Raw genomic sequence first — 27,902 nt, forward strand, 5'->3', positions numbered from 1 at the left:
TACTTTTGTAAAATACATACATAAATAAGGAATATTATTCAATTATAAATTGTTACAACATAAGGCGGCCAAATTTTTTCACTTTTAAAGATAAATTCTCAAATTTTTGCTTTAAACAATTTTATTAATTATATTAATTTGTTAAACATGCTTTTTAATATATTTATATTTCGTCAATAATACAGGCAATTGCCAGAAATTATAACGACTCTATCAATTATAACATAAAATTAATAAAATTCAAAATGATTTAAATCCTTATAATAAAATAATGTTGCATTGATTATTGTTCATTTGAATTATTGGTCATCAATTCTAATATTTCAATTAAGAGAAATTTGTCAAAAAAAAAAAATAGTTTTCATTTCAGAACAATAGATTACATTATGTGAAGCCAATCGGTTATAATGTTATCGAGTTACCAATCATATTTTGCAATTACATATATTTCAAAAAGTTTTATTTTAGTTATATGTACATGGTGTATAACTATGAAATGTAATGCCTATATGTATGTATCTATACACGGATACATATATTATAATAAGATTACTAACTTCTACATTCTTAATAATGTTTTGTTTCATATTTAAAACAGTCTTATTACTTCACTGGTTGTTTTTCTTCAAAGTGTTAAATAAAAATACATTCTTTCAAGAAAAAACATATTCATATACATATACTTCAAGACGGGTTTACAATTCACTTTAGAAGACAAGAACTTGATGGTGAATTGTAAAATCAGTCTTTAGTATATATTAAACATATTTCGAAAAAAATAAAAAATAAAAACAAACCCTAAATTATAAATCTATAAACAACAAAAACATGTAACGCACATTTTAACATACATATATGTAATTTCCACCAACTTATAAACTATTTATATTTAAAAATTATGTATAAAAAGTTACAGCTAAATTCGTAAATATTTTTTAACGAACAAACGTACTGTTAATATGTGTTTAACCTATTTAGTTATCTTAACCTAAGTATTATATATCGTCTGAATAAAATTATTTTAAAATGTATTAATAAAAAAAATTAACATTAAATTTTTCCTTCTATTGTGTGATTTCAGAATATTTTCCGTCGTCTTATTAGTTATATGTATGCTTTGCTTTGTTAGACATTGGTTAGAATATTTTTTTATACTTATAAATAAGTGGCATTGATAACATTGACATTTAATTACAAGCTGTTTTATTCATGATAGGGTGTATTCAGTACCGAACCACATTCCTGTTTAGGTTGTTGTTGTTGTTGTGTTTGTAATATAGATGACGGCGACATATTGACATCAGCTGAGGAAGAAAATTACAATTTTTGGTTTAAGGATCTTTTAGCTATAACAAAAAGAATGAATATAATATTTTTGTTCTTGATTAATACTTTTCCAACATAAAAAACTAAACAAAACTTATGATGTGCCATGAGATCATGAGGTAAATATCACCGAAAGCCAATGTAAAATAGTAATCATGTTTTTAATTTAATAATAATCCTTATGAAAAAAATACACTTCCAACGTAAATGAATGTACGTCCATTGGTTTTATGCTTTAATATTAAAAATTAATATTTTTCATCAAAATGTTTTGTTGAGTCAAGCTTATTCCCCTATTAAATTTATAACCCCCCATATGTATGCATGATTTTTATAATATTGAAAAATGTTAAGAAAAGACACATAAAAAATTTAAAAACACTTACCCTCTAAATCATTTTGATCATTTATTATATCAGATAAATCATAGATAGGTTGGTACGTCATCAATTCTGACCCTGGAATAAAATATATTTATATACATATTTTAAGATCATTAAGTGTTAGGTATAATTGTAAAATTTATTTACCTTTTTTATCATTGCCCTCATTGGGTAAATGTAAACCATATGGACCCAAAATATCCGAATCATTAAAAAGCTATATAACAAAAGATTACAACAAATATGATTTTTAATTAAAGTTCTTTAAATTAACATATGTACATACATGTGTATGTATATAGAAAGGAAAAAAAAAACATTTTATGTTGCTAAAAGTATTTTATCAATATTTATAAATAACAGTAGAGGTAAGTTATAAATATGTATAGAAGTTATCATCACAAATACTTTAATAGATTGTAAGTAAACAAGAAAACAATGAATTATCTTCAAAGGTAAGAAGAAGATTAAATGACATTTAATTGAAATTTGGAAAACTACCGTTAGTTGTGAAAAAGTAATTGTTTTGTAGTTGAAGCATCACTTTCATTATTTTACGAATAACCGAATACTGATTATTTTTTTATTTTCAATTTATTTTAATTCATTGGTTTTTTGTTAAGGCTGACCTTATTTAGAATGTCCTCTTCCATAGCTGGCGGCAAAAATATACGCTGATTATTGTTCTCAAATGTATTGATATTTGAATTCTGTATAGAGTTGAGTCCGTTTAAAGGCATCGTTTTTATTTAATATGTATTTTTATTTATTTATTTATTTTTTTATTGAAAATTTATTTCGGTTTACATGGTTTTTTAAGATTTAATTTATTAACATGTAACATAGTTTGTTGTTGTAATTATTATTTGATACGTGTATCATTTAATTTTGTTTTATTGGGTTGAGAGGGAAGCAGTCGTGTTAGAATAATTATGTGGAATCCATTTATTTTAATTCAGTTATATAAAATGAAAAGATGAACGATTTAAAAAAAAAAAATAAAAAATTATGGAAACAAGTTGAACAAAGAACATGTGAAATTAACAAATTAAGAAAGGAAATTTATTTGTTTGTTAAACTTACTACAGTGTTTTTTCTCTTTTTTTTGTTTTTTGAGTAAAAATGTACATTTTACATTTTTAATACGCACATACACTTGTGTATGTTACAAATTGAAATTCATTAAAAAAATTAGTTAAAATTAAAGAGAATGTATAAAATTATTAACAAGAAACTTCTAAAAAAACACGTGCAAGACTTCATTTGATTTGGGTTTCTGTTTAAATCTACTCTAGATCATTGAATAGTGATTCGTTTAAGAATTGCAAAATTTTGTAACGAGTTTGTTCAATGTCATCATCATTATCGTTTTGATTTGAATTGGAAATTTGTTTACTGCCAGCAGTTAAATTATTAGCATCCTCATAATTTGTTTCTTCATCATCATTTGCATTTAAAATTGGTAAACTTACACCAAGCAAAGTATTGTGATCCAAAGAGTAAACATCACTTCGCAGTAAATCCTTCAAACCTTCCAGTTCGTCCTGAACAATGTCTAAGTGACCGCTGACTTCATTCCTGTGAAGTAGAAGAGAAAATAAAAAAAAGAAACAGAAGAAACACGTTTAGTATTTTTATAATTCTCAAGTGCAACTAAGATTTCTCCCAGTTACTAACGCAGTACTCAACCGCATGACATCTTGATTGTTCTTGTATTTAGTTATAGCCATGTTACTGTCATTTCCATCCTTTGATGAGTCTGCAGATTTTTGAGAATTACTCTCGTTATTATTGTTGTTGTGGCTACTATTTGTGGATGAAATGGCTGCAGCAGCTGCGGCAGCCGAGGTAGAAGGCTGTGAGCTACAATTTCCAGTGGTCGAACCATATGTTGAGAATTTGCCACTGTTGACAGTAGAACGACCAAATTGTTGTTGTAGAGCCTGTTTGAAATTGTCATTGCCACCAATGTTACTATTCTCCCCAGCAGATATTAGGGAATTGTCCTAAGAAAAATGTTTAATAAACAGAAATTCAAAAGAATAGAAAATACACTTACTTCAAATATATCAGCGGGTATATCGTTAGTAATAAAACTATTTGGGTTGTACAAGTCTGAACTATTGCCTGCCAATAGGGCGTTTTCTGCTGATGAAGCTGTGTTTGCAGATGACGTTGGGGTATTGATCAAAAAACTACCCGTGGTATTTGAATTCGACTGACGCGAATCTTCGCTAAAATTGGGTGAAATTAAATTTGGGTCCGGAGTTAGGCCACGATTTTCCGGGTAGATATTCAAGAAAAGCATGGGATCTAAAGCAGCATCTTGTTCTGATTTTATTTGTATCGGTTGAGGAATCTGCTGTGCTAATTGTTGTTGTTGCTGTTGCTGATGTTTTGGTGATGCTTGCGACTGGCTGGCAAGACGCTGAACTTTGGAACCAGAAGTCCCCGACGCTTTAGTGTTATTCTCCACTTCGTATTCATTTTTAATGCGTCTCTGGCGATTTTTCTGTTTTAACAATTGGTTACGTGCCATCTCTTCACGCACCATCGGTGTCGTCAGCACGTTATCCTCATTGTAGCTAACGGGACTGATGTTTGCTTCTTGAGGTTGTGCATCAGGCACTTCAGTAATGTGATAAAATATTTTCGAGCCATCATTATTGATTGTATGTACAAGACCGTCATTCGCAGCAGCAGTTGCAGCTGTAGCGGCTGGACTTAAATAGCCAGTATCTTCTGCACTCTGATTTGAAAAATCATAGTTTTGAGAGATCATACTACCACTTGAATGGGGTCGTTCAATATTGTGTGGTGAATGGGCTACGTCGGGATCTGTAGAGGGAGTTGCCGGAGTAGCAACTCGAGCAAATGGGCTATTCGGCACCATTAATTCGGGTTCAACATCAGCTACTTCATCAAGCAATTCTTCGCCCAACTCATGAATAACCGGTCCGCCATCCGATTCCGACTCACTATTCTTGCGTAGTTTTGACTTATCCGGTATGTCGTTTATCATTAACTGCATGTGCCGTTTTACACTGGTCATATTACGCTGTGGCTGCACAATCGTTATTAAGAATTGTATAAGTTTATTTACAATCTGCTGCTGTTTAGCATGTTTCTGCCTTAAAGAGGCAATTTCACGCCATAAAGCCTCATTTTCCTGTTTCATCACTGAGAAACGAGAATCCAATGAATCTTGTCGACCACGCATTGCCTTGACATCTTGCAAAACTTTTGTTACAGCTTCTGGCTTTAAGGCAGACTTTTCATCAACCGATTTGGTTGAAGCAATCTTGCGCTTAATATGTTCCAATAAATATGGACAATTTCTTTTGAAACAAGGATGAGTAAATTCCATTTCATCCCGATCAAATTTTAAACCACCATTATCAATGGAAGTTATTTTATGAAATCCATCTGTAATATTTGAAGAATAAAATAAATTCCACTAGAAATTTATTTAAATATTTTATATTATGCTTACACATATTTAATTGCCTTATAAAGGAGGCCATATTATTGTGTTTATAGTTGAGAGGCAATAATTCTCTTGCAAATTGGGCCTGATTTTGAATAATAAAACTGCGTCCATCCTAAGTAATAAAAAATAATCAAATATACTGGAGATATGCATATATATGTATGTACATGCATTTATAAAAAAGTTTCAATATTTTTGTGGTTTTTCAAACTTTTTTACTATATTCAAAATTTAAGGTTGTTATCAATAACAAATACGATTAAATGCGGTTAATAAATGTATTTATTTATGTATAACCATAGAAACCATGCTTTCTTTAGATACTAGTACAAAATGTTTCTATTATGGATACCCAGAGTCTTCAAACACACTATCTTTAGGTGTTCAAGAGAAAATCTTTGTAATTGGACTAAGAACCAATTTCAATTTTATTTTAATTCATGATTAATAATAAATTGTACATACCTTGCTCCAACAAATAAGATTATTAGTTTCAGGATCTTCAACTAAACGCCAAAGTTTGGCCAAAAAAGCCGGCACACCGGCGCCCGTCTCACTGAATGTATGCATTCCTTTTCCCTTTAGAAAGTTATTTTTAATATTTTGCTCTATTTTTAAACAGTTTTATTTATGAATTCACTTGGTATTTGTTTATCTTCAATAAGTAACACCTGTAAGAAAAAAATAGTAGAAGGAGAATTATTTTCACACTCATATAAATATAAAAAGGCAAATAGGTATAAAAGGCAACATAAAATGCTCAAGAATTTAAAATCTATTAAAAATCGGATATATTGCTAAGCAACAAGATTTCAAATAAATGGACTTTGGACGATCCTAAGGCTGAAATAAATACATATAAGTACAATTTAAAGTTACTGGCAAATTCTGCTATATGAAATTTGATTTAAGAGAAATTTTTTATAGGTATATGATTTGATAGACTCGTTAAAACGACTACTTTTTGGACGAGTCTACAAAATGGCAGCGAATTCCTCATGATCGTGTTTAAAAAATGGAAACGACTTGTTGACCACACATATAGCTACAAAATATATTTCGAGTAGGGGCTTCACTGTCATTCATCGTTTTATCCAGGTCCGACTATAATATTAAATTTCACAATATGTATGCATATGTATATATGTATATATGTGTGCATAACACTATTTACATTTAAATATGTATATATTTAGTTATATACATATGTATGTATGAATATGTTCCAAATGTAATTTATGAATTGGTAAATGTACAAATGTCGATGAATGGACGAAAATAACAATAATAGTAAATGTAATTACGAGAGTTTTAAATACAAATCAAAGTGTAAATAAAAATACAACAATACACAGAAAATGTAATACACATTTCTTAATGTGATAAATAACTAATTTCGTTTGGAATATTCAATATATTTTTATTGATTTAAAAAATTATTGGTTCTTGAGTTATCATTTTAATTATTTATTAATTAAGTTTAACTAAAAATAACTATGAAAAATTTTTAAAAAACCATACACAAGGAAACTAAAAAGAAAAAAATAAAAGATTTAAAGCACAATCAAAATCCAAATGAAGCAGCACCTAAATTGGTTTTTATTATTTTATTTTTCTTTCGTATATTTGTTGTTGTCAACTTTGTAGTATAGTTATTAACAATATGCAATTTAATGGCTACTAAAATAAAAAAGCACATACACAAATGTCGACAACATAAGAGGCGATGATGAATATGACGACGAAATGAACGAACGAAGGGAAAATTTTTTTATTTGTATCAAGATAAATGGATTAATTTCTTACAATTTTCAGTATAATTTGATAGAAAACACTTTGAATACACTTTATAAAGAGGTTATATTAAAAATTAATAATTTTATTAGCCTTGAATCAAGAAAATTAATTTTTTTTAACAGCGTAGTTAAAATTTTCACAAATTCGTCTTCTTTACACACGTACTTTCAACAAATTAATACGGTTGATATACTTAGTAGTAGAAACGGGTATAATTTTGCACAAAACTAAGTACTATTTACAATGTGGCGAAAGTTGAGTGCCGTTTAAACAATTGCAACTCTGTGTCCGTATGTCGACAAAATTATTGTTATCATGATGTCATTTCAAAAAGGGTGGCCATTTTTAAATAACCGTTAAAATTTTTATGATTGTACATCTCTATACTATTTACTATGTTATTTGAATTTTTGACATTTCTGTTTTATTTGGAAAGTATTTTGAGTCTGTATTAAAAATTTTTAACTTAAAATAACAATGTTTTTAATTACCCTACAATATTATATAAATTTATTTTAAATATATACATATGTATATGTGCACAATTTTTATAATTTCAGTTTATATAATAATTTAAATATACATATATGTTTTAGGCACAGGAATTTTTCGAAATGTGCGATTTTTTGATACAGTAAAGCAACAGTATGGCAACATATAGATTTTTTGACAGAACTATATTTTTTGTTGTTTTTATGAATGCGCCTTCTGTCTGTGGTAGAAAGAAACATTTATTCTTTGGTAAAAACAGTGTGAATTTTGTAATTTGTGTGCTGCTGAATTGGAATAATTTTTTGAGTAAAAATGGTGTTCTACTTTAAAAGCAATGTTGTTGATCCTCCAGCTGTATTGTATATGGGACGAGATAAATATGAAAGTATGTAAACAAAATACTTATTCCACTTGAAAAATATTCAAAATCTCAATTCATTTTCCAATTTTACAGATGAAGACTTGATCAAATGGGGTTGGCCGGAAGACGTTTGGTTCCATGTACATAATTATTCATCCGCTCATGTTTATCTACGTTTGGAAAAGGTAAATGTAGTTTAAAAACTCGACACGAACGTAGCACTAACAAATAAACTGTATTATCATATTAGGGTCAGACCATCGATGATATACCCACCGAAATTATAGAAGACGCCGTTCAGTTGGTTAAGGCGAACAGTATTCAGGGAAACAAGTTAAATAACATAGACGTCGTTTATACAATGTGGGAGAATTTGAAAAAAACTCCTGACATGGAGGCTGGTCAAGTGGCCTACCACAACGAGAAAGCTGTTAAGAAAGTACGCGTGGAAAAGCGACGCAACGATATAGTAAACCGACTAAATAGAACCAAAACAGAGGAATACCCTGATCTTAGACAAGAACGTGAAAAGCGTGATTCTTTAGAAAGACAGGCTGAAAAGGCTCAACAACGTTCGCAAAGAGAAATTGAAAAGGAACTTGAAAGACAAAGAGAACAAGAGCGTGAGCTTCGAAGTTACACATCGCTACTTAAAGCTGAAAATATGACCACCAATTATGACAATGGTAACGATTCCGATGATTTTATGTAAATATATACATATGTAATAATATTTTGTGTTATTTTTTATATTATCCCGAATAATAAATGAATTCCTTTTTCTGTTTTTGATTACTAGATATTTACTTTTATTACTTCTGACACAAATGCGTTTTTACGTGTTTTACAAGTTTTTTTGTTGTTTTTTGTTTTTTTTTTTTGTTAGTGTACAGGATTTTAAAGGGATTATTTTGGTTTTCTATACTTGATTTTAACCACACATTTAATTGGCATTAATTTTGTTTTTCATTTTTTTTTCTTCTAATATTCTTTATATAAATTTTGACAGAAACGGCATGATGATACCGCTATAATGTTCATATTTGTTTCATTGTTGATTTGTGTGTAGTACTATGATAATTAATATATTTATATAATTTTTCTCGTTACGAACTTAAAAGTATAATTTTCGGTTGTTGTGTTGTTATTTTTTTTTAATACTAAAGTTGATGCTAATTTGCGCCATTTGCATTTTTTTGCATTGAATTGCCACCACTTATTATGTACATCGCTTTGTTGCCATCACGTTCGCTTCCATAAATTTTTCCAGCCTTTTTCGCCATCGAACCTAAAAGTTCTTGAGACACTTTGTGCGCTGAACGTAGAGAATAGGCCCATTCTTTTAGACCGATTTCATCCTTAAAGATGATTGATTTCATTAATTGTTTATTATTACAAATAGATCAATTAGAACTTAATTAACTTACGGAATTTGTTAATAAAATGCGACCATCACGCGAGCCATCATTGACTCGTATTTGAATACATTGTTCGCCCTTGTATGTGACAAAGTCTGAAGAAATATCTTCGATTTGATCCATAAATATCAATTCGGGCTTATTATTGCCACTTTCTGAGTGTAACTCCAATCTTAAGGGATAAATTTTATCATTTATAGAGTATTGAATATTTCTGTTGAATGTTGATTCTTACCGATTGGGATACAATTTGGCATATTTTGTTTGCCACAGAGATGCAAAAGAGCCACCATATTTTTTTATGTAGCCATGTAAAATACAATCGGATTCCTTCTCGTCGGCATCAAAGTGCATTTTTTGTTTGGCTTTTTTCTTCTGTTCGATTTTATCCGTTTCCTGGTTTATAGTTTCATAAACAGTTTCTATCACTTCTTGCTGCCATCTGAGACAACATATCACATTTAATATATAGGAATGTAAATCAATGTTCAACTTATTCTTACCTTTCTGATATTGTTAAATTGAAATTCTTATACAGTTCCTGATCAGATTCTGTGAGTTTGATGCCTTTGGTATCTTCTTCATCAAATGAACCAATATCAAAGGCGTCAGCTGCATTTACCTCTCCACGAGGTGGTATTAACGGCGGTGTATACTTATGCATATACACCTGGTGCCAATCAATACCGGAAAAGAACGGGTGGGATTTCACTTCTTCAGCCCTGAAAGTAATGTAGTGGAATTGTTAAATTGTAACTTGCATAAGAAATTAATGTGGTATGAGGAAGTGACAAAAAGGAAGCAAACATACCCATTGCCCATACAACCCAGACGTTTATCAACGTCTCTCTGAAGCAGTAACTCTAATAAATTTTTCAGTTCTGGACTAAACGTATCGGGAAGTTCTACGTTCTATGTAATTAAATGACAAATTAGAGGCAAGTATTAACTAGTAGCCAAGTTGAACACTTACCATGGTGAGAGTCATTTTATCAATTTCATGCTTATCTTTGGTTTTGTGCTGTCTAAAAGGGGAATGGCCTTTGAGCAATTTGTAAAGCATGCAACCAAAACTGAACCAGTCAGCACAAGAGTCGTATGCAGTACCTTTTGATAAAACCTCGGGCGCCATATAACCATGTGTACCCACCGAAGCATGAGGCTTTTTTCGCGAAAAATCACAAGCTAAACCCAAATCCGAAATACGTATATGACCATTTTCATCTAGCAAAATATTTGCCGGCTTCAAATCTCTATACACAATGAAACGTTTGTGCATGTGTTCCAAGCCCAGTATGACCTAAACAATTATCGATTAATACCTAAGCTTTCCATGATTCCCTACAAACATTTACCTCTGCGGCGTAAAATTTCATTTCGTCCTCATTAAAGACACCATGCTGCGACAAGTGATAATGTAAATCTCCACCATTCATAAGATCCAATATAAAACACAATTTGTCCGGTGTATGAAAAGCATAAGTCATGCACACAATAAAAGGGCAGTCATTCTACAATTAGAGGGAAATTAAATTAAAATTAAAAGAAACGTGCATATGTATGTATGTATGTGGAGAAGCGACTCTTATTTATACATTTTATTAATACTTACACCAGTACTAACAACCTGCAACATTGAACGTTCATTCAATGCTAACATCTCTCCCTGTTTCATTTTAATTCGTTTTTTATCCAAACATTTCATGGCATACATTTTCCCAGTATCAGCTTTACGACATCCATACACTTCGCCAAAACCTCCTCGACCAATAATTCTGTGAACACTAAAGTCATTCATGGTTAACTGTATATTTAGTTCTAAGTTCTTCCATTGACAAAAACGTGTGAATTTTTCACTAAAAATAAATATAAAAAATAAAAAATATTCGCTATAATATATAAATATTAATCGCAATAAACATTTTTGAATATTATACCTTTCCAAGAATTTTTTAAATGGCTTGCCCTTTAGATAACTAAATATTTCCTCAATGTACGGCTAAAATGTTTATAATTTCATTAACTGTAGATATTAGTTAAATAAAACTTAATAAATCAATTACCTCAAATAAATTTGTGGGTACTTCATTTTTAAGCAAATATTTCTGTACGCTGCCAACAGCATCCTTTGAATAATCCTGTGGAACAATTAAATAACATAATAAAATTAATTAAAATGTATTTTTTCCAATAATTTTACAATAAAATTTTATAATCGATTTAAACATAAATTCTGAAATTAATAAAGACATATGATCACAGTATTGTGAATAAGATATAATTTATATTACTTACATATGTGTGAGCTAGCAATTCTTCCATTATAAAATTATCATAGATTTCTCGAGCCATTTTCTTTCTTTCTTCACAACATTCGGTTTTTTCAAATTGTTTTATCTAAAAAATCATAATAAACCATAATTACTAAACCATATAATGTAGTTCTAGTTATTCAACATTTACCTGTTCATAAAATTTAAATTGTTGAATAGGTTCGTCAGAATCGTTTTCACAAAAATCTTTAAACAGGTTGTAACCTTAAGAAAAACAAAACTCAATTACAGTGGATAAATCTAAAAGGGTTTTTTTTGGCAATTGTTTACCTATAACTTGATTAAATATTTTGTAGAACTCCAGTTCACTTTCCTTTTCTAAATACTTATACATAACACTACGAACACTGTAAATAATGTGTAAATGATTTAGAATTATTAAACTAGCAATATATTGGATTAGATAAGTATGCGATTTTAAGTGCGATTTTAAAGGATTATAAAAAAACTTAATTTATTTCATAACATCCTTTAATGGGAGCATGTGCCACAAAAGCATAACATTAGCAGTGATTTTTATGGAATGACATTTTACACTTTTGAAAATATGAAGATATGTTGATGGTATTTGAGTAAATGAAGCTAATCATAATCCGGTTAAAAATAATCGATATACCAGATACATTTGTATATGAATTTGAATTAAAATTGATTAAAATAGAAGAATTATCACAATAGTTTAAAGTTTTCGATAGGTTTCAAAAAATCTTTTGAGAGAAGTTTAAAAATAGCATTTTAAAGTGATAATAATATAATTTATCGGACGATCTAGTTTCTTTTTTTGTAAATAATTTTTACATATAATTAGGGACTCAACTATAATATTATTTGTTTAATTCTTTCTCAGATAATGTTTGATAATAACATCATTTAGAGAAAAATTGGAAAGAAGCTATTGTTACTTGTAAAGACAATTTTGTTTACTTTATTATAGGTACCTACATACGTACATACATATATGTAAATGTATCTATATTTTGCGAATTTGTGATTACTGAGAAATATTAAAATACAAAATGTAGTAAACCTATTAATAATATGATATTTTTTTAAGAATTACAAAAATACTATTTCAGTTTAAATCTCACAGATTTCTTTAGTATGTATATTACGCCATTATAATGAGTATTTTATGATGGATCAACAAAAAAACCAACTGCGTCAATAAAAGTTGTGTTATTTCCAATAGTAGGTACATTATTATTGTTATTATTTATAAATAAACTGTTTTAGCTATTGTTTACTTTAAAGTCATTGATATTATATCCATTCATACAAACCTTGGATCGGGCAAAATTAATTTCTTGCTGGCCCTAGCCGCTGGAGTACACTTGGACTTTTCCATGGCCATCAAGTAACTGACATCTGCCAAAACAGCCTCTAAGTCTGCCATCTTGTATGGTATTGGTAGTTTCTTCTTTTATTTATTGTATATTTCTTCTAAATTATATTAAGTATTTTTTTTATAACGTCCGTTGATACAAGTAAAAAAAAATAATTAAAAGAAAATACAAATTTCCATCGTGAATATTACAAATAAAAAAAATTATGATGTTCATTCAATTGAATACAGTAAATGTATCACATAAACATACACACACACGCACACAAACAAATGTACAAAATCTCTTTTTTTTCGCTCACACTCCTTCTCTCATTCTCTTCATCTTTTTTTATTGTTCATACAAATATTTATATTGTACATATATTCATACATATGTACGTATGTACATATATTCAATCAACACCTCAATGCATCAAATAGATTTTTATGTATATACTTATGTATGTATGTACTTATTTATATTCAGTTGAAATATTTTTTTCACTTAATTTTTACTGTCTCAAAACTTACACTTCTTACAAGAATTTCATGTAATTTATATTCTAACTTGTATTAACTATTATTATGTTATCAATGAGTTCTCTTTTATTTTAGTATTCATAATTAGAACATCCAATATATATTAATATTTATCTACACTAAACCATGAATAATACACCACTTCAGAAATAATAAAGTTGTTTAAAAATTGAAATTGCTGCTGAAGAATAAACATTTCATTAACGGGGTGTCTTATATAAAATAGTAACATTAACAGTATAACAGGATGATTATATGAAAAAACGCTAAAATAGCATCTCATACAAAACAGTTGAGTGGCAACTACAATGAAATACAGTAAAACTTGTTTAAAACATTCTACGCTATATTAAATTTTACGTTATCTGTAAATTTGATATAATCATTTATATTCATCCTAAGATATTATACATTCTGTAGCATTCGACATACAGGAACGTCTGGTCAACATCATTTCTTTCTTTTTTTAATTTTTATTTTTTTTCTATACCAAAGAATTCTGGGACCAGCCGAAAACGGATTGCAACAGTTATACGGATGGACAAAGTATTTTTTAATTATTCCTATGGAATATTTTAGTTAGTAAACATTTTAATAAATTTGTAAATGTTAAGTTGTCTACTTTATTTATTTTTACTTTTTAGCATATTATAAGCTGATCTGTTATAAAATAAAAAAAAAAATAATTTAAATCTTAAAGGCATCACAAAGTAGTGGACATACGAATTTATTTATTTATTTTGTTTTAGTTGCAACTGTATAACATTTTTACAGTGATTCGAGAATTCACACGTCTACATCCCTGTGAAACCGCGATAATCTAAATTAGTTAAAAAATAATACAATACTTAATAAAATAAAGTGTAGAGTATGTATGTATACTAATGTTTTTGCAATTAATAATTTAATCTAATATGTTTTTTAATGTATGATAAGTAAGTATATAGATAGTTATGTATATTGTATGTGTAGTATGTAAAATATATATGTTTGTATGTATGTATGTTGTATATGCAAAATTATTAAACTCAGTATCATACAATATTAAAGTATTAATTTGTTGTGTATATGTATGTTGTATATATATAAATTATTATCGATCGATATCAATATCGTAAAATATGAAAATTTTAAATAAATGTATTATATTTGATTAGTATGTGTATTATGCATGAATAGATATATTTATATATTTATGTTTGTATATGTTAATATGTAATTCGAATTATAAAAGATTACGACGTTCCATTTCGTTCCCTTCTAAATAAATAAATCCTTTTATTTGCCAATGAGATCAGTTTTTACAAGTTAATCTCTCTTTTAGTTTGTTTTTAGTGAAAGGAAGCATTCCCCTGGCATCACTATTACTCTTTCTATCTCTATCTCACTACTGTATTGCACAAATCTAGGTATGTTGCTCAGAAAATATGGAAAATATCGAACGTAGTGAATGTCACTGCTGATTTCCATCATTCATTAATTGAGCACTAAAAGATAGCTCATCCTGAAAGTGGAAAATGTTTATAATTCGAGGCATATAGGGAGATTTACTAAATAATAATTACCTCAAACATGTCTTTAAAAGACGACGATTCATTGCCAAATGGACTCGGCGACCGAGATTCTGAATAATTATGTTCCGATTGCTGATCATGCATTGTGCTTTTTTGCATCATTCCTAAAAGAAATACATTTTCAATATTATAAATATGTAGGTGTATGTGTATAAAAAATTGACTTACCATTGTTGTGACCTATTTTAAGTTGCCTGAATTGTTTCAAAGAAGCCATATCGGGCTGTATCATACTTAACAATTGACTACGAGATTCATTAGGACTCTCAATGGATGTTGGTAAATCCAAAAGTCTTTGATTTTGAATTCCATCTCCAGGACCCATATGCGATATATGATTAAAGTTTGTAGGCGCTGAAATCATTTTTGATCTTCTGTCGGTACTATATATTTGCAAGAAAACAAAAGATAATAATTAAATAAGTTAATTGCAATTGATTTTTAAAAATAATATGAAAAATATACAAACTTTTTAATAGTTTTATTAATTTCTCTCATTGAGAAACGACGTTTAGTGTTAACGCCACTAATGCGTTTAAGATTTTTGGACTGGAATAAACCCTCTGTAAGAAATCGAAATAGAAATACATTACCGTTAAATGGATACCTTCGCTTTCAATCTTAAATAAACCAAAAAACAAAAATTTAAATTCAACTTACTTGTGTGAATATTAGCTAAATATACAACGTTTGGTGTATCATTGACATGTGTTAAAACTATATTTCCTTGTTGACTTAGTGGCGATGATCGTTTAAGACCAATAGATTGTACCCATTCGGCTGTCTGTGTATTGAATATATCCAGATGGGTTTCTGAGAAAACCAATAAATGTCCTTCCGAGTATGCTACAAAAGATAGGCAGAGTTTAAATGGTTGTTAACAAAAAATGATTAATTATTTTCTTCTCACTTATGTTTGTAGGAACAGCGGGATACATAATCTCACGGTCACGCGACTTGCGACCTTGTAAATCAACATAGATGGCGAGAGTTTGGAAGACCAACAGATATTCTCCATAACCTCCTCCCGCACATTGTATTTCAATAACGCGTATAGCATCCACGCCAGAATAATTTAGAAAGGCACAAAGTTGATTTTCGGGATGAATTAACGCTAAAAATAAATGTACACGTTTATTACACGCTCTATTAACTTAAATTTAGATAATTAACTTACACATGGCTGTTGCTTCTCCTTGTAATAGATAGGCGGTGAAGCCACTTTGATGGCCTATGACCAATCTCATATCGGAAAGTATTTGAACACATTGAACTGTATAGGCCACAGTGAATTCACACATTTTTTGGTGTCGTAAGCGATTACGATTGATTTCATAAACAATTATTTGGGTTTGGTTGGTTGGCTTCTTTAGGGCCACCACAAAGCAATAAACTAACGTCGGCATTCGCTTGATAATGCCCGTGCAAGCAGCAACGCAATTCTTAGAATCGACAACTTTGATCCATTCTACATCGCTGCATTCGAGAGCACGTATAGGAAGAAGACGTATGTGCCGCTGCTTGCCGCAGAGCAATACTAGAATGTGCTCCTCTTCAATGTACCAAATCTGTATGATTTTCTTGCTATCGCCAATGCGTGCAATTTCATATTGCTCAAAGTTTATGCAATACAGTCCGTCATCGGTGCCCAGTAACAATTGATCGGGATAAACGATAAGAGCACTTAGTGCATTGCGCATCAGAGCCAAAGAACTATCTAGAATTTCATTAACTTTATATATTGCTGTGTTTGGAAGATTATTTCGCTTTAGAATTCGATGTAATTCGCTTAAGGCAACTACCCATTTGGTTTTCTCCGATTCATTATCCGCCAACATTAGAGTATTTAAGCATGGCCCGCCATCAATTAATGATGTTTTTATCTAAAATTAATGTTATTTTAACTTACAAAAAACAGTTTGCAAAGTGTTTATGGCGAGAGATACCTTAAATATACATGGCACATCTCTTTTAGCAGCATGAATGACATCGCTTTCCCTCACACTTGTTACTGCAAACTCGGTATCTCTCATATCCAAAACTTGCGAGACATTCACACAAGGTAAAGCACTGCGATCTGCCGAAATGTCGTATAGAAACAGCTTAAAATCACAAACTACCACAAACTGTCGTACCCAGCCGCGCTTAACAACTCCCTGTTTGGGTACCTTCACATAGCCTTCATACGCAGTTCCGATTCCGCGAGTTGGATCGATGCCTAACGGCCGTTTGGTTTGATCATTTGGTACTGGACATATTGTAGGAACCTTTTGACAACAGTTTGTATGGCAGGCAAACCCACAAATCTCACACACAACACCCTGTCTCGTCAGACCCACCATTAACGATGTACAATGGTTACATTTGGTTGGGCTGCTAAATGTACGAACCAAAAACTGATGAATCTTTTGCTTATGCCCACCGGATGCTTGCTGTTGCTGCTGCTGTTGCTGATGAAGCTCTGTTGATTTACAACTCAAATTACTTTTTGAACTTGAATTACTAATACGAGTTTTACCCTCTTCCCCATAAGATAGATTGTGTTCCGGCGACAAGTTCATTGGATAACTATTACCACTGAACATTGATGACATTTGTTGCAACTGTTGCTGTCGTTGTTCATCATCCGAAAAGAATATATTCGATGAAGAATTCATCTAATATTTTAAAAAGAAGTAAAGTTTTATACTAAAAATCAACTAAAGATTAAAATAATTTAAATATTTATGACAAACTATGCTTTTCATATTCTAATCTGTCTTACATTTGCTTCCAACTAATTCCTTAAAAGGTAAAATAGTTTAAATTAGATTTTTGTTTGTGTTTAAAGTTCGAAAAATAAATATAATGCTATTAAAAAAGAAAATGAAGTAGTTATCTTTAATGAATTCGTTGTATTAATACGAATTACCAAATCTATTTAAAAGATAATAAATCTATTTTTAAAGATATTTTTTGTGTCTTAATATATGGGACTTTACATGTTTGTTTTAAGTTTTATATTGGTTTACATTAAATTAGTATAAAGATGGAAACTTACCATTGTATCTCCTAGCGACATACCACAGATATTGGGATCTGATTCTTTGAAAATAGCTGCTGCTTCTTTATTGAAATAATTATAAGATACCTGTGAATTTGATCTCTCCAAAACTGCATCATAGTAAAGTTTGGTGGATGGAAATGATTGATTGTATTGCAAAATAAAAGAAACACACACGCAACGTTATGTGCAAGCATAAGTTTTGTTATGTAGATAAATTGTTTATATAAAATAAAAAGAAAACATTAAACTTAGTTACAAGAGGAAAATAATAAAACAAAATAATAACAGATCAAGGGACAGTCACTTTTAGACTTAAATAATTTATAGTTTTAATGACATATCCCAATGAAGAATGGAATAACTTTTTTGGTATTTTAATCTTGTGATTGTTAAAATGCTTACAGTCATTGTAAGTGTGTATGTACTTATAAGGAGGACAAAACACAAGTAAAAAGTAAAAAGAACAAAAGACAATGATTGCCAAATAAATATTAACAACTTGCTTGATTCAACATGTAAAATAACTAGCGGACATGCAACGGGTATCTTCCTCTTTTGTTTGCACACACATAAGATTGTATATTAGTAAGCGCCAAACATTTTCAACAGCACATTTGTATTTGTTAACAACATGAAGCATTTGTCTTAATACAAAATACGTTAACAATATAGGAATACAGCAATTGGTTATAGCCACAAAGTTGGAAATGCATTTGCACGTAACGTTGTAACATTTGTAATTAAACAGAAATAGAAAGCGAAGCAATAACAAATACAACAATTTTTAAAAAACTAAATACGAAAAGAATCGAAACCGAACACGATGCCAAAATTGAAATTCTATTTCTATATATTAAAGAACAAAGTTACAATTAGCAAACGTAAATCATTTGATGTGTGAGTGCAGGATAAAGACAATCAATGTTTTTGATTATGCTTTCATTTAGGTTCACTTCGGTACGGTTCGATTTCAACCCTTTAAATCCAAATACATTACCAGAAATATGAAATTGTAGAAGATCTTTTTAACACTTTGAACCTAAGAAGACATTTAAGAAAAAGTATTTTTTTCGACCGACCAAAAATTAGATGAACGATTTGAACGATTGATAAATAATTGACGACAAAACTATATTTCTTTTAACATTTAAATATAGGTACATATAAATATAAATAAAGGTGTATGTGGTAGTTGTAGTAGTAGTAGTATTAGTTGTAATAGGTATGAGTATTCACTATTGTACTTAAGTGCTTTTCGCTCAATAGTCTATTGCATTGCGTTATTGCGAAAGAACAGATACAACATGCCCAGAAAACAGGACGTAAATCCAACCCAGGTGTAGACTTTATTTTGTGACTTTATATCTTTCATAGTATTTTTCATCGCCGTCGTTAGCGTTACATTCGAATCGTTCAATACGACATCGTGTTTGTTATTACAGCCGGAACTCGTTGTTTGTGGTCTGATAGTGCTGATGATGTTTGCGTTTTGACTAAAAAATTGTTGTTCAATTTCGGGTTCATTTTCTGATTTTAAAATGCTTTTAAATTGTTCACTAGTTCGCGTAAACTGATTGCACTTGGCACACCTAGTAAATTTTGAACGAGTTTGCTTTCTATCAGTTAAGGTGAAATTTTCCAAACCTTTAAACTCAGCATTTAATTCGTTGACATTAGCGTCTACAGGGGCTTTAAGTGAAGTTAAAAAAAATTAAATGCCATTTAATTTCTATAACGTAAGAATGTAACCAATTGAAATTGTATATGTAAATCATGCAGCGTTGGAAAAAATACAGAACAATAGAACAGAACAGATTACATGTTATTAAATTTTTAGGTTAAGCAATGACGCTTTAAAAAACTTCAATCAATCAAGCAAGCCATCTTTCTCATCATCTAATGCCAATTAATATTTCTTCATTGGGTTAAAATTAACGAAAATTAAAAAAAAGTCAACTCGAAATACTAAAAACTAAAGGTAACAACATGGAATTTGAATACTTACAGCCCTTTGAAGATTCCAAACCCTTTTGAATTTCTCTTAATTGATTTTCCTTAAAATGAAGTTCGTACATTGCCGATTCGCAACGTTTGCGACATTCATTCAAATCCCTAGCAAGTAAATGTACATACATATTAGTTTAAAATACATTATTTCTGCTATTATGGTAGTAGATGAACTTACTTTTGGGTGCCAATCAATTCGGCACGAGTTTTACTTAATTCATCCGATATAGCTGCCTTTGCTTGTATTTCCGATTGCAATGAAGATTGCAAATTAAGTAGTTCCATTTTGTCTAATTTCTGTGATCTTCTATTTCGCCAATTCTTATTGTTATCGTTGTTTTTCTTATAGAAGGGACCTTAGTAAAAAAAAAACAAAAATTTTATAATTTAATAATAAAAATAAAAAATCCATGCACATACCAGAATGCTTCAAATACTCCAATTCTTCCGTCATCTTTGTTGCTAAAGCTTGCAAATAACTTCTTGCATCCTTTTCGTCTGATACCCACTGTATAATTTCAGACATTTGCTTCTCCCATTGACTAATTGCCTGACGTTTAGATCTATTAATGTAAACAACAAATGCAATTAGATCTCGCGTTAAATAAATAAATTGCTTAATATTTTGTACTTACTTTAGCTCTTCAAAGTTATCTTCAAATTCACTTTGCTTAGCCTGCATTTGAAGAGTTTTTTGATTTTGTAATTCAACTTCCATGAGAAGTCTCTGTTTTTCTTCCATCCATAAATTCCTTTCCTTGTCGTAGTCTTCCTTGAGTTCTGAAATTGTATCTGTTGTGTCACTAAACGTATCTAGTTTGCTCGATTCATATTTCTCTCGGTTGTGTTGTAATTCGTTAAGGAGAGTCTCCTGATATTTTTCGGACTCCTTTAGTTGCTCTCTTAGAGCTGAGATTTCCAGATTATATCTGGCCTGTTGCTGGTTTAACTTTTCGGTACATTGTATTTCAATGCGTTCGATTTCATAACGAGTTGCATCCGAATTGAAATTGGATCCAGCATATGAGACATCTGAATTCTTCTTTTTATTCAATTCATCCTGTAATTGACGGCAAAATTCTTCCGTGCGTTCTCTTTGCTTTTTCTCTGTTGCTATGTCGGTCAGCGCATCCTCAATGCGCATTTCAAGCTCTCTACGACTTTTATCCGATTTCCTAAGATCCTGTCGCAGGCTGTCTATCTTTTTCATAACAGTCTCGAGTTCTTCTTCCTTATCTCGTACCTATTGTGTTTAATAGATAGACATTTTAGCGGAATGTAGTTTCATAGTTATTTTGTTTTAACTTACCTGTCTTGAAAGCTTTTGTTTTTGACTTCTAAGTTCAGAAAGTTTGTCTGTCACCTCTGAATACTCCATCATTGCTAGATTTCTTTGGCTTATTGCATCTTTTAATTCTGAATCCTGTTGTTTTATGCGTTCCATCGCATCGTTATACTCCTTTATTAATTCTAATTTTTCACGCTTTAGTTCGGCAATCTCCTTATCGAGATCTTGCAGTTGAGCCTTCGATGTACTATCGAGCTCTAGGGATTCCGTATTTAATGATTGAGTTTCCTTGTCACCCACAGATCTGCTGCTCTCAATTCCTAGTGAATTTTTGCTAAACATTTTGATTTCGTTCAATATCTGTCGTGCGGATTCGGGAGACAAATTCTTTTCGCTTAGTAGCTCCTGTTTGAGAGTATTTAAGAACGAAATATCGATACCTTCGCCACTTTCTTTTCGAGTACCCAGTAGGTTTATATCGAGTTTTCCCAAATCGGAAAGACAACTATTCTGTGTAAATGTAAAGCCAACAAACGGGAGGTGAAAGCCTGAAAATGCCGGATTCGAGGTTGGTGGTACGCTTTCAGAATGCCTTATTGTATTGTCATCTACATCGAAATTTGACGTGTCTGTTGGACTGGAAACATCGGGTACATATGGAGCTGGACCCAGTCTTAAGTGATCCCAATCGACCCCTTCGAACCAAGGATGTGATTTAAAATCTTCTAGACCATTTCGGCCTAAACGAAATTCAGGAGCACATATAAGTCGTTTTATAAGATCTTTGGCAGAATCTGAGACTTTGTGCGTACTCTCTTCCGGCGGAAAATCAAAACAATTCTGGTGATTCATAATTTTTCCATAAGTCTCCACTAGACTTTCTGCGTAAAAGGGTGTCTCGCCGTAAAGCATTTCATACATACACACTCCTAACGACCACCAATCGCACTCAGCACCATATCTACCCTGTCCATCCTCCATTGCTCGAAGAATTTCCGGTGAAATGTAATCAGGGGTTCCCACAGCCACATTGGACTGAACTTTGCCGTCATTTCCCAGGCGCAAACATGATCCGAAATCGGCCAAACGTATGTGTCCATTTACATCAATAACCAGATTGTCTGGCTTGATGTCTCGATGGACATATCGTAATTGATGGATACTGTGAATAGCCAATATTATTTCGGCAATATAGAATTTTGCCATGTCTTCTGGCAAACGATCTTCGAATTTGCTGAGTAGTGTTAACAGATCACCTCCACAGTAGTAATCCATGACTAAGTACTAAAAAATAGAGCATATTTTTAGGGGATTCTTTAATATTCATCGGTCACATGTATATACTTACTAAATTCGTATCATCCTGGAAGGCGTAGTGTAAGTTCGTTATCCATTGACGGTCGCCGTATACCAGAACATCCCGCTCCTCTCGAAAACAAGCTGTTTCTGCTCTTTTCAGCATTTCCCATTTATTAAGGATTTTCATGGCGTATATTTTTTGGGTACTGATCATACGAACTACACACACTTCCCCAAAGGCACCACGGCCAATAATTTTTATAATTTCAAAATCATCTCGGGAAAGGCGTAACTTTTTCACCAAAGATACCACAGGTTTGGCTATAAAAAGAAACACAAACAAAATAATACAACCAAATTAACTAATGTTATTTTCAGTCCATGATTGTCATTTTACACACCTATTTTAATAAAATCGGATACCGTTTTTTCCCTTCTTAGCGAGGAGTTTGAACATTCATCGTAGAGCAAGAGTAATGCATCCAGCAATGTTTCAACTGAAATCGCTTTGCCATGTGGTGGTAAGATTTCATCTTCGCTATCCTTATTGTCAGCCACCAAGAGCATGCCCTGGGACATGCCATGTTCCAATATGACAGATTCGAGTAACTTTAAGCGCCTAGTACACGATTCTTCAAGAGATTCTAAGTGAAGAAACAAACAAAAACTCAATAACAATAAGAAGTATTGAAAAATAATCAGAATGAATTGGTATTGGAGTCTATTACTCATCAACCAATAACAAGACTAGCGGCTTTAATTCGATCCACTAATGGTTACATGCCCATCATTTTGACAGGTGTACACAGACACGCCTTTTACTAGTAAAAGCATATAAAAAAAACTTCCAATGGAATCAATCATATTCTCCCACTCTTCAGGTCTGACGACTTGGATCACAATGTTTTAAAAGTAGCTCTCCATACGAAAGGCCAAAGCGGTGACCTCAATAAAGTTCCCAAATCGAAATCTTTCTCTTTGTATAGTATAAGTACGAGGGTGACAGGGGGTAAATTTCTTGCCAATAATAGACATATTTACACATGTAGGCGTTAATCTTTTTGGCCCTAGCCATCGTACCCAAACGTTGGGCATAATAAAAATAGCTTTAATGATATTTACCACAAAGTTCAGACATTTTTTTCTTATTTCACATTTGTCAACTTTTTTCTTTTTTGTCCAGATTTTTAACACCAAAGTACAAAGACTAACAAAATAAATTACGCCGTCTAAGAATTGACAACAGTGTTGCAAAGATGTTTTCTTTCGTCAGAGATTCTAAACAAACATGAAACTAAATGTCAGTAAAATCCAGTAGATGGCGGTAAAATATTTTGAACTCTTGTAAAATAATTTGCAAAATTTAATAATAATTTTTTAATACTTTTATTTTGAAAACAAACAGTTATAACTATTACTATAGTATTAGTTAATATGTTAGAGTGAGAACATTTTTTTTATATGTTAAGTTTATTATTTCTGTAGTAATATCACAGATATTTCATACAAAATACGTATTATATTGTTTTATGGATTCGAAAAATAATAATTTATACTATCAAGGCAGCTCTGGCAACATGACACATTGAAAAAAAGGTGCTGCCAAATTCTTTGTTTTGTTAAATTTGTCAGCACCGCTTGGTTTTCATCTTCCCTCTCGCTTTCTTTGCGGGGTTCAGTTTCACCTCTGTCAACTCTCTGTATTCTGTGCGTCAGTCTGCCAGAAATTTTTTTAGCGTATACACGCTGCAAGTTCGTCGCATTTTTTAAATTCGCATCGTCTACACCCAAATTTTTTAAAAATGGTAAGGAAAAACTTTTACTGGAACCAAAACTTTTATCATTGTGTCCACAAATTCTCCCCAAAATGTTAAAATTATCCAACGAAGAAAACGATCAAAAGGAAGCAAGAAATCGGTAAAAATGGCAATGTATATAGACGGCAAAAGTCACACACACACCCAAACAATATTGTTATACATACTGCTGCCGACAAATGGAAAAAAAAGAGACATGCCTTTTAACAATGCTACGGTCCCATCGAAAAATGGCCAAAAAGTTGTTGAAAATTATTTTTTAGAGGTTATACCGTCTAAAAATATATGTATATCCATATATATTTTTATATGAAATTCATAAATTAGACGACGACCACACGCCGTTTATAAATAGCCTTATAAGGTCAGAAATGTATCGCATCAAATTGAGAGGGAGAGAGTATATTGAGAGGCAACTCACCATTTTGCAATAATAAAAAATGGCGAAATTATCATTTACGGCTTTTGCAAAAAGATGTAAAAAAGAAATGATTTTTTTTTATATCTTTTTGGAACCGAGAAAATAAATGATGTGATAAATGTAAAAAAGAATAAATTTGTTAGGTAGAAAGTTGTACATAGTATGGCTTGTAAAATGTTAATTTACCAATGCCTTCGAAAAATATATATGTACATATGTATGTATATATAAATATTTGTACATATATGGTAGACGTGAGCTCTTATGCGGCCGGTAAATTTTTTTCTTCTATATTTTGGGGTGTATTTGTTGTGCAGAATTGGGCGTGGTTTAACAGTATTCCGATATTTTTTCCTTCCATAGGCATCAGGAGTCACCGTATCTGATGTGTGCAAAACTACATACGAAGAAATCAAGAAGGACAAAAAACATAGATATGTTATCTTTTACATTCGTGATGAGAAACAAATTGATGTAGAGACTGTGGGTGAACGTAATGCTGAATATGACCAATTCTTGGAAGATATTCAAAAGTGCGGTCCCGGAGAGTGCCGGTAAGTGCAACAACAAACACTCAATATTAATGACAAATCGTTAATTTCATTTTTTTCTAAAAGTTATGGTCTCTTTGATTTTGAATACATGCACCAATGTCAAGGTACCTCAGAAAGTTCCAAAAAACAGAAGCTTTTCCTTATGTCCTGGTGCCCTGATACTGCCAAAGTAAGTTAACATTAGAAAGAAACAGGCTGGGAAAAGATATAACAGCTTTTATGTAAACTTATAGGTCAAGAAGAAGATGTTGTACTCCAGCTCCTTCGATGCCTTGAAAAAGTCTCTTGTCGGTGTCCAAAAATACATACAAGCTACCGACTTATCTGAAGCTTCCCGCGAAGCGGTCGAGGAAAAATTGCGCGCCACTGACCGTCAGTAAGATGAATGCTTTTTTTATTAACACCACTCTACCACCCAATCCAATAAAATTACATCAACCACAACACAATATTTGTATTTTGAAGCAGAAATAATGAAACATTGAATTTCAGCTTTTTATAAATAATAATAAAAATTAAACAAAAAAACACTAAAAATTACCCCATTACAAATTGTAAAATTTATTTTCTTTATTTTTCCTAAAATTTGGTTTGTTTGTTCTCTCCCCACAAAAAGAGATAAATACGAATGTATGAGAGAATTTGTTATTCAGTGACTCATTCAATCGTGAGTCATTTTCTTTTTTGTTTTTCTCTTTTTTTTTGCCCTATTATCAGACAATTAGTCATTTTTATAATCAGAAAAAGCAAACAAATACATTTATTAAAGTGCACTTGATTCAAAAAATCAATCAGTTGGAACGATACTGATAACGGCCAACTTTCATAAAAACCCCATTGCAGTAGGCGACTATTTCGCCAGTGCAGTGGAAAGTTTCACTTGAAGCTTTTGCTATCATAAGACGTCCGATTATTGGTGTTTGTGATGGTCGGAATCCTTGAGAGTCATCTAGTTCCAACAAAACATTGTTATTCGCATCGACTATACGCAGCCTTCTTAAATGATTTTTTGCAATAGTGTCAGGATTAGCCCTACATGTTCTTGAGTTTAAATAATCGTTTAGGAAATCACATTCCAGTAGCGAATGTCCTGTGATCTCAAGCCAAGTAGAAAATATTGAAGAATTTAAAGAAACTAAACACGACATCATTAAGCGAATATTGCGTTGACAGTAGTTCTTTATATATTCTACCATTTGATGATCTCCTGTAAACATGTTATTATATTCTTGTATCAAACATTGATATACTTCCGGTTCAGCAATCATTATGTTGACACGCTCCTTTAATGGTATATTTAGGCCTAAAATGGTGCTCCATGCTGACTTGGCATCGAATGGTTCAAATATAAAAACATGACTACCCACACTTAAGGGAAACAACATGTTAAATATATATCCAACATAGGAACTATGAAACGATGGGCAAATATAAAGTATTCTTTCGTTTCCAGATATATTCAGTGCTTGTACTGCCTTTCTTATTTGAGCGTTTAAATGTTTATGAGACAGCAATGTGATGCTGGAGATTTCTTCACTTCTAGTGGTGTAGATAGAAAGTGCTCCCGATTTATTATAAAAATCATCATATAGAACACCTTCGAAAAATGCATTCTTCCGGGTAGTCAAAAGTTTACTATTCTCTTGGTTTTTTCTATTCATTTGAAGAAACTTGTGGTCTATTTTTATCAATGGAATGTTATTGTCACAAGCTATTTTATGACTACAACTTTCATATATATCCGATGATATTATAAGCCTTGTTTGATTTGTTTTAACTAAACTGACAAGTAAATTTTCTCCATGATCACGTTTCAGAGCCATAGCTGTTTGTCCGGACATCCAAATTGCCCATAAAATTAACACCGTCAATACATCATTAGAATAAAAGAAAGCTATCGATGAACAAGAGCCACTACCTAAATAATAATTACTAAACTTAATACATATAATTTTCCAAAAATTAATGTATTACCACATATGTTGGAAATTTGCCTAGACAGTCTTTTAGAATTAGCATATAATTGCATATAAGTATACTGACCATTAAAATCCGTTATACAAATTTTATCGGCAAACATTAGACCTTTTTTAAATAACGGAAATACTTGATTTATTTTCTCTGCACAATCCTTATTATATTCATCTTGTAAATTTGACGTTTTTGTGACCTTCAAAAACATTTTACACAAAACAAAATTTTATATATACGTACAAGTTTAAATACATCATTAATTATCATCTATACATATATATTTACTTTCGCACAATATAATCGCCTTAGATTGCGATGTCCAAATAAAATTTGTTGCAGCTGACGATAATTTTTCATTATTTTATAAACAATTGACGTGTAAAAAAATTATTAAATTATCTATAACGTTCAAGATAAAGTATTTTTTTTTTTGATAAATTAAATCAAATGTATTTTAT

General features: G+C 31.0%; 6 protein-coding genes across 14 annotated transcripts; 2 read left to right on the top strand and 4 right to left on the bottom strand.

Moving 5' to 3' along the window:
* Positions 1–836: 836 nt before the first annotated feature.
* Positions 837–7,171, bottom strand: LOC111677044 (heat shock factor protein). Of its 7 annotated transcripts, none has more exons than XM_023438087.2 (10): positions 7,006–7,170; positions 5,665–5,870; positions 5,203–5,311; positions 3,769–5,135; positions 3,399–3,715; positions 3,182–3,287; positions 2,339–2,419; positions 1,857–1,926; positions 1,713–1,784; positions 837–1,304 (listed from the first exon to the last, which is right to left on the bottom strand). In XM_023438087.2, the coding sequence occupies exons 2-10, from the start codon at positions 5,767–5,769 to the stop codon at positions 1,204–1,206; spliced, it is 2,328 nt and encodes a 775-aa protein (XP_023293855.2). In that variant the 5' UTR covers positions 5,770–5,870; positions 7,006–7,170; the 3' UTR covers positions 837–1,203. The 7 variants fall into 7 exon arrangements, 6 of the variants coding, with proteins under 6 accessions (XP_023293855.2, XP_023293852.2, XP_023293853.2 ...); XM_023438084.2 differs by having other exon boundaries at positions 3,387–3,715; XM_023438085.2 differs by having other exon boundaries at positions 3,387–3,715; positions 6,901–7,170.
* Positions 7,172–7,697: 526 nt separating this feature from the next.
* On the top strand, positions 7,698–8,649 carry LOC111677047 (coiled-coil domain-containing protein 25). Its single transcript, XM_023438093.2, has 3 exons — positions 7,698–7,873; positions 7,943–8,034; positions 8,100–8,649. Exons 1-3 carry the CDS (start codon positions 7,801–7,803, stop codon positions 8,559–8,561), a joined length of 627 nt encoding a protein of 208 aa, XP_023293861.2. The 5' UTR covers positions 7,698–7,800; the 3' UTR covers positions 8,562–8,649.
* On the bottom strand, positions 8,627–13,596 carry LOC111677046 (G protein-coupled receptor kinase 1). Its single transcript, XM_023438092.2, has 15 exons — positions 13,456–13,596; positions 12,881–13,040; positions 11,871–11,947; positions 11,731–11,804; positions 11,563–11,664; positions 11,331–11,405; positions 11,205–11,266; positions 10,880–11,123; positions 10,623–10,778; positions 10,241–10,567; positions 10,079–10,179; positions 9,771–9,989; positions 9,503–9,709; positions 9,277–9,439; positions 8,627–9,207 (listed from the first exon to the last, which is right to left on the bottom strand). The coding sequence occupies exons 2-15, from the start codon at positions 12,991–12,993 to the stop codon at positions 9,022–9,024; spliced, it is 2,106 nt and encodes a 701-aa protein (XP_023293860.1). The 5' UTR covers positions 12,994–13,040; positions 13,456–13,596; the 3' UTR covers positions 8,627–9,021.
* On the bottom strand, positions 13,456–23,942 carry LOC111676999 (serine/threonine-protein kinase Genghis Khan). 2 transcript variants are annotated; one of them, XM_023438022.2, is made up of 18 exons: positions 23,801–23,942; positions 23,080–23,322; positions 22,728–22,999; positions 21,401–22,663; positions 20,727–21,334; positions 20,512–20,654; positions 20,270–20,447; positions 20,090–20,196; positions 18,079–18,191; positions 17,557–17,695; positions 16,985–17,499; positions 16,216–16,921; positions 15,949–16,152; positions 15,699–15,884; positions 15,508–15,601; positions 15,207–15,421; positions 15,030–15,142; positions 13,456–14,968 (listed from the first exon to the last, which is right to left on the bottom strand). In XM_023438022.2, exons 1-18 carry the CDS (start codon positions 23,814–23,816, stop codon positions 14,918–14,920), a joined length of 5,166 nt encoding a protein of 1,721 aa, XP_023293790.2. In that variant the 5' UTR covers positions 23,817–23,942; the 3' UTR covers positions 13,456–14,917. The 2 variants fall into 2 exon arrangements, with proteins under 2 accessions (XP_023293790.2, XP_023293789.2); XM_023438021.2 differs by having other exon boundaries at positions 16,985–17,695.
* Positions 23,943–24,327: 385 nt separating this feature from the next.
* On the top strand, positions 24,328–26,010 carry LOC111677021 (cofilin/actin-depolymerizing factor homolog). The gene is made up of 4 exons (XM_023438046.2): positions 24,328–24,483; positions 25,280–25,470; positions 25,534–25,639; positions 25,704–26,010. Exons 1-4 carry the CDS (start codon positions 24,481–24,483, stop codon positions 25,848–25,850), a joined length of 447 nt encoding a protein of 148 aa, XP_023293814.1. The 5' UTR covers positions 24,328–24,480; the 3' UTR covers positions 25,851–26,010.
* LOC111677053 (malonate--CoA ligase ACSF3, mitochondrial) lies at positions 25,478–27,862 on the bottom strand. Of its 2 annotated transcripts, none has more exons than XM_046954655.1 (3): positions 27,730–27,862; positions 27,514–27,640; positions 25,478–27,388 (listed from the first exon to the last, which is right to left on the bottom strand). In XM_046954655.1, the coding sequence occupies exons 1-3, from the start codon at positions 27,799–27,801 to the stop codon at positions 26,262–26,264; spliced, it is 1,326 nt and encodes a 441-aa protein (XP_046810611.1). In that variant the 5' UTR covers positions 27,802–27,862; the 3' UTR covers positions 25,478–26,261. The 2 variants fall into 2 exon arrangements, with proteins under 2 accessions (XP_046810611.1, XP_046810610.1); XM_046954654.1 differs by having other exon boundaries at positions 27,445–27,640.
* Positions 27,863–27,902: the final 40 nt, after the last annotated feature.

Source organism: Lucilia cuprina, chromosome 6 (assembly GCF_022045245.1).
Source record: "Lucilia cuprina isolate Lc7/37 chromosome 6, ASM2204524v1, whole genome shotgun sequence".
In the NCBI taxonomy this organism is placed as follows: domain Eukaryota; kingdom Metazoa; phylum Arthropoda; class Insecta; order Diptera; family Calliphoridae; genus Lucilia; species Lucilia cuprina.

Bases quoted from the DNA above. Each gene is read 5' to 3' on its own strand.
- LOC111677053 (XM_046954654.1), bottom strand. From the start codon at position 27,801: ATGAAAAATTATCGTCAGCTGCAACAAATTTTATTTGGACATCGCAAT. The intron at 27,641-27,729 runs GTAAATATATAT...ATGTTTTTGAAG, and splicing joins GGCGATTATATTGTGCGAAA to GTCACAAAAACGTCAAATTT. The intron at 27,389-27,444 runs GTAATACATTAA...ATTATTATTTAG, and splicing joins GCAAATTTCCAACATATGTG to GTAGTGGCTCTTGTTCATCG.
- LOC111677021 (XM_023438046.2), top strand. The intron at 25,471-25,533 runs GTAAGTGCAACA...TTTTTCTAAAAG, and splicing joins TGCGGTCCCGGAGAGTGCCG to TTATGGTCTCTTTGATTTTG. The intron at 25,640-25,703 runs GTAAGTTAACAT...GTAAACTTATAG, and splicing joins GGTGCCCTGATACTGCCAAA to GTCAAGAAGAAGATGTTGTA.
- LOC111676999 (XM_023438021.2), bottom strand. The intron at 20,448-20,511 runs GTATGTGCATGG...TTTTTTACTAAG, and splicing joins GGAGTATTTGAAGCATTCTG to GTCCCTTCTATAAGAAAAAC. The intron at 15,602-15,698 runs GTAAGTTGAATT...GATTTCTTACAG, and splicing joins TTTAGCTAATATTCACACAA to AGGGTTTATTCCAGTCCAAA.
- LOC111677046 (XM_023438092.2), bottom strand. From the start codon at position 12,993: ATGGCAGACTTAGAGGCTGTTTTGGCAGATGTCAGTTACTTGATGGCC. The intron at 11,805-11,870 runs GTAAACAATTGC...GTTTTTCTTAAG, and splicing joins AATATTTAATCAAGTTATAG to GTTACAACCTGTTTAAAGAT. The intron at 11,406-11,562 runs GTAAGTAATATA...ATTGTTCCACAG, and splicing joins AATTGCTAGCTCACACATAT to GATTATTCAAAGGATGCTGT.
- LOC111677044 (XM_023438084.2), bottom strand. From the start codon at position 5,769: ATGCATACATTCAGTGAGACGGGCGCCGGTGTGCCGGCTTTTTTGGCC. The intron at 3,716-3,768 runs GTAAGTGTATTT...CATTTTTCTTAG, and splicing joins TACCCGCTGATATATTTGAA to GACAATTCCCTAATATCTGC. The intron at 1,927-2,338 runs GTCAGCCTTAAC...TTTGTTATATAG, and splicing joins AAGAGGACATTCTAAATAAG to CTTTTTAATGATTCGGATAT.
- LOC111677047 (XM_023438093.2), top strand. From the start codon at position 7,801: ATGGTGTTCTACTTTAAAAGCAATGTTGTTGATCCTCCAGCTGTATTG. The intron at 7,874-7,942 runs GTATGTAAACAA...CCAATTTTACAG, and splicing joins GGGACGAGATAAATATGAAA to ATGAAGACTTGATCAAATGG. The intron at 8,035-8,099 runs GTAAATGTAGTT...TTATCATATTAG, and splicing joins TTTATCTACGTTTGGAAAAG to GGTCAGACCATCGATGATAT.